Below are 2,067 nucleotides of genomic sequence, written 5' to 3' on the forward strand. Positions count from 1 at the left end.
CACCTAAAACACAGTGGCTTTCACTTAACTAAGTGGATGTCAAACTCAAAAAGGGTTATTACTGCGATCCCACAGGAGGACAGGAGTCCTCCTGTTAAAGATATTGATCTGACAAAACAGGACCTACCAACTGACAGAGCCTTGGGAGTCCTGTGGAGCCTGGAGAGTGATGTGCTTCAGATCAGAGTAACTGTACCGAACAAACCGATCTCAAAAAGAGGTATGCTAAGCGTCATGGGGTCAGTATATGACCCGCTCGGCTTGTTAGCCCCATTCACGGTGAGAGCAAAGATGATCTACCAAGAAGAAGTGAGACGTCAACGAGGATGGGATGAAGAGCTTAGCTCACAGAATTCCGTAAAATGGAATGCATGGCTCAGTGAACTAAGGGAATTGGAAGGCTTCTGTGTCAACAGGTGCATAGTGCCTATGAATCTTGGAAAAATCGGCAGTGTGCAGCTACATCATTTCTGTGATGCATCCACAAAGGCGTTTGCAGCCGCTTCTTACTTGAGGATACAAGATGTGTCGGGCATCACTCACTGTGCTCTCATGTTGGCAAGAACAAGACTGGCTCCAATAAAGACAACCACCATCCCCAGACTGGAGTTGTCAGCAGCAGTCCTGGCAGCCACATCAGATGCAAAATTGCGGAAGGAGCTCTCTTTGCCTATTGATGACTCCGTGTTCTGGACTGATAGTACTATTGTTCTGCAGTACATCAAAAACACCTCCCGTCGATTCCACACATTCGTTGCGAATCGAGTGGGGATTATACACAAAAATTCATCTCCCCAACAGTGGAGACATGTAAGATCAGAGCTCAACACAGCTGATCCTGCTTCCAGAGGTCTATCAGCTATAGAGTTAATGCAAAGAAAGGATTGGAAGGAAGGGGCAGAATTTCTCCTCTTACCTGAAACCTCCTGGCCTCTTCCACCAGAACTTCCTGGGATTTCAAATGATGATCCTGAAGTTAAGAATATGACAATATCATTTGCAGCTGGCGCAATTAAAGTCGCACCTGTGGACCCACTGTTTGAGCGATATTCCTCGTGGTATAAGCTGCAGCGAATTGTAGCATGGCTACGTAGATTCTGTTCAGCATGCAGAAAAAAGTGTTCACACCAGGACTCTAACCTCAGCGTTATGGAGATCCAAGCGGCGAGGATGGTTATCATCAGACAAGTGCAAATGACCTGCTTTGCTGAAGAGTTGGACATATTGAAGAGAAGAAAAAATTTGAAGGCAAGCCGCCTTTATCGTTTGGAACCCCACTTGGATGACCAGGGCATGTTACGTGTAGGTGGACGGAGAGTCGATGAATATATCGACCAGAATTCTAAAAGGCCACTGATCTTACCAAAAGATCATCCTGTAACCGCCTTAATAGTTCAAGACATTCATGTGTTCCATGCGAGGCACTCTGGCAGAGAACACACCTTAGCAGAATTACGGAGGAAATATTGGATAGTGGCGGGTAGGCCTTTAGTCGACCGAATACTACGTAACTGTTTCACCTGCCGGAGAGTAAATAGCAAACCCCTGACTCAGAGGCAAGGAGATTTACCTGTTGAACGAGTTACACCGTGGCACCCCCCTTTCTACCACACTGGAGTGGATTGTTTTGGCCCATTTCATGTAGTATGTAAAAGACACACAGAGAAGCGATTTGGTTGTGTCTTTACATGCTTCAGCACCAGGGCTGTCCATATTGAACCCTTGAAGTCTCTAGATGCTAGCACCTTTCTCAACGCACTTATGTGCTTTATAGCCCGTAGAGGAACCCCTATGAAGATCTACTCTGATAGAGGAACAAACTTCTTGAGGGCTGAAAAGGAGCTCCGAGCAACAGTTCATGCCTGGTCTAAGAACAAATCCATTGATGACACATGTAAACAGAGGGGCATTGAGTGGGTTTTCCAGCCCCCTGCAGCATCCCACATGGGAGGCGTGTGGGAACGGCAGATTCGAACCATACGGAAGATTCTCTCTTCGATCATAGGCATGCAGAGAATAGATGATGATCGACTACGAACCTTATTTTGTGAAGTAGAAGCCACAATG

General features: G+C 46.4%; 1 protein-coding gene across 1 annotated transcript in view; it reads left to right on the forward strand.

Annotated features, from left to right (window-relative positions):
- LOC119586787 overlaps positions 1–2,067 on the forward strand; it is a 5,112-nt gene that overhangs the window by 1,407 nt on the left and 1,638 nt on the right. The window contains exon 4 of the mRNA XM_037935506.1: positions 54–2,052. Within this exon, the coding sequence (XP_037791434.1) occupies positions 54–2,052 (1,999 nt within the window). The remainder of the gene's footprint in view (positions 1–53; positions 2,053–2,067) is intronic.

This window comes from Penaeus monodon, chromosome 22 (genome assembly GCF_015228065.2).
Source record: "Penaeus monodon isolate SGIC_2016 chromosome 22, NSTDA_Pmon_1, whole genome shotgun sequence".
In the NCBI taxonomy this organism is placed as follows: Eukaryota; Metazoa; Arthropoda; class Malacostraca; order Decapoda; family Penaeidae; genus Penaeus; species Penaeus monodon.